At 54.9% G+C, this 1321-nt stretch overlaps 1 protein-coding gene across 1 annotated transcript in view; it reads left to right on the top strand.

Annotated features, from left to right (window-relative positions):
- Nucleotides 1–485: 485 nt before the first annotated feature.
- Nucleotides 486–1321, top strand: part of TXNIP (thioredoxin interacting protein) — a gene marked incomplete at its 5' end in the record, with an annotated part of 2132 nt that continues 1296 nt past the window's right edge. Inside the window, 3 exons of the mRNA XM_009335293.1 lie at nucleotides 486–586; nucleotides 692–839; nucleotides 1186–1288. Of these exons, the coding sequence (XP_009333568.1) occupies nucleotides 486–586; nucleotides 692–839; nucleotides 1186–1288 (352 nt within the window). The remainder of the gene's footprint in view (nucleotides 587–691; nucleotides 840–1185; nucleotides 1289–1321) is intronic.

The raw sequence follows: 1321 nt of genomic DNA, 5'->3' as shown, positions 1-1321 counted from the left end.
AGCGCAGATCTCACCCGAGGCAAGGAGTCTCCTGGGCACGGAGAACTCCCTTCAGCAGCCGCCTCGTTAGGCTGGCTCCAGGGAAGGCGAGAGATAGGGACTTGGCAAAGCGTCCTGGGAGATAACCGGGGTGACGTGAAGTCTTGGAGATGGAGAGATAGCTGGGGAAAGAAGCGGGTGCTCGATAACTCCCACAAAGTGGAAGTAGGGTGTGGTGAGGAGAGGTAATGGGGACCGAAGCGCGGCGGGACACAGTGTTCTGCCTTCGGATGGGGGTGTTGAAAGGAGAAGTGAGAGTAAACGAGCGGCACTTCCCTGCTTTGAGAAGGCGCCGGGTTCTCGGACTGCTCTTGGGGGACAGGTGTAGGCGGCTCTTCCCAAACAGCTAACGCAGCTCAAGCCTGCGCAGCGCTTGCCTTGATCGCTGCCTGTGCAAGCAGAACAGAGGATAATGTTTAAGAACAAACCCCTGGAGATGCAGCTGACGTTTCCCTTCCCCTTTTCTTTTCCCAGATGGGGACGGCTCTGTAATCCTGCGACCCGGGAACAAATACGAGTACAAATTCGGATTCGAGCTTCCCCAGGGGTGAGTGTGAGAGGAACGCTGCCTCGTAAAAGCAAATTGAATTGGATTGCTGTGGGAAATTCTCCTGGTGCCTCAGTTGTGTCTAACAAGCGTCTCTTTCCCCAGGCCTCTGGGTACCACCTTCAAGGGAAAGTACGGCTGTGTGGATTATTGGGTGAAGGCCTTCCTGGAGCGCCCGTCCTTCCCCACTCAGGAGATAAAGAAGCGCTTCGAGGTTATGGATCCTGTTGATGTGAACACTCCAGAATTGCTGGTAAGCGCCACTTTACTGCGAGAGCTTTGGGTGTCAACAGGCGTCACGAGAGAGAAAAACCCTTGGGGGTAGGGTCAGTCCAACCTCTGTCACTGAGACGCCCCTAATAGGCTTTATCGCTGAGCGTGGATTAAATGCTTAGTTCTTAAGAAGTCCTAGTTACTCGTAGAAGTTTACACCGAGACCGGTAAAGCGAGGCGCTTGTTCTGCTTTCACTCCGCTGCGAGACACTCGAGCCTCAAGGGGAGCTTGAAGCTCGCGTTGCAGAACGAGGAAGGAAGGAAGGAGGAGCGGGATGGGAGCAGCCGGCAGGTTTCACCCGGGTAACAATCTCGTTTCTCTGCAGTCCCCAGTTGCTGCCAAGAAGGAGAAGAAGGTGTCCTGTATGTTCATTCCTGATGGACGCGTGTCGGTCAGCGCTCAAATCGACAGGAAGGGCTTTTGTGAAGGTAAGAGCCTGTCCTCTCCTGTGGGAGGGAGGG

Source organism: Pygoscelis adeliae, unplaced genomic scaffold (assembly GCF_000699105.1).
Source record: "Pygoscelis adeliae isolate BGI_AS28 unplaced genomic scaffold, ASM69910v1 Scaffold1762, whole genome shotgun sequence".
In the NCBI taxonomy this organism is placed as follows: domain Eukaryota; kingdom Metazoa; phylum Chordata; class Aves; order Sphenisciformes; family Spheniscidae; genus Pygoscelis; species Pygoscelis adeliae.
This window is presented reverse-complemented; position numbering and strand designations above follow the sequence as displayed.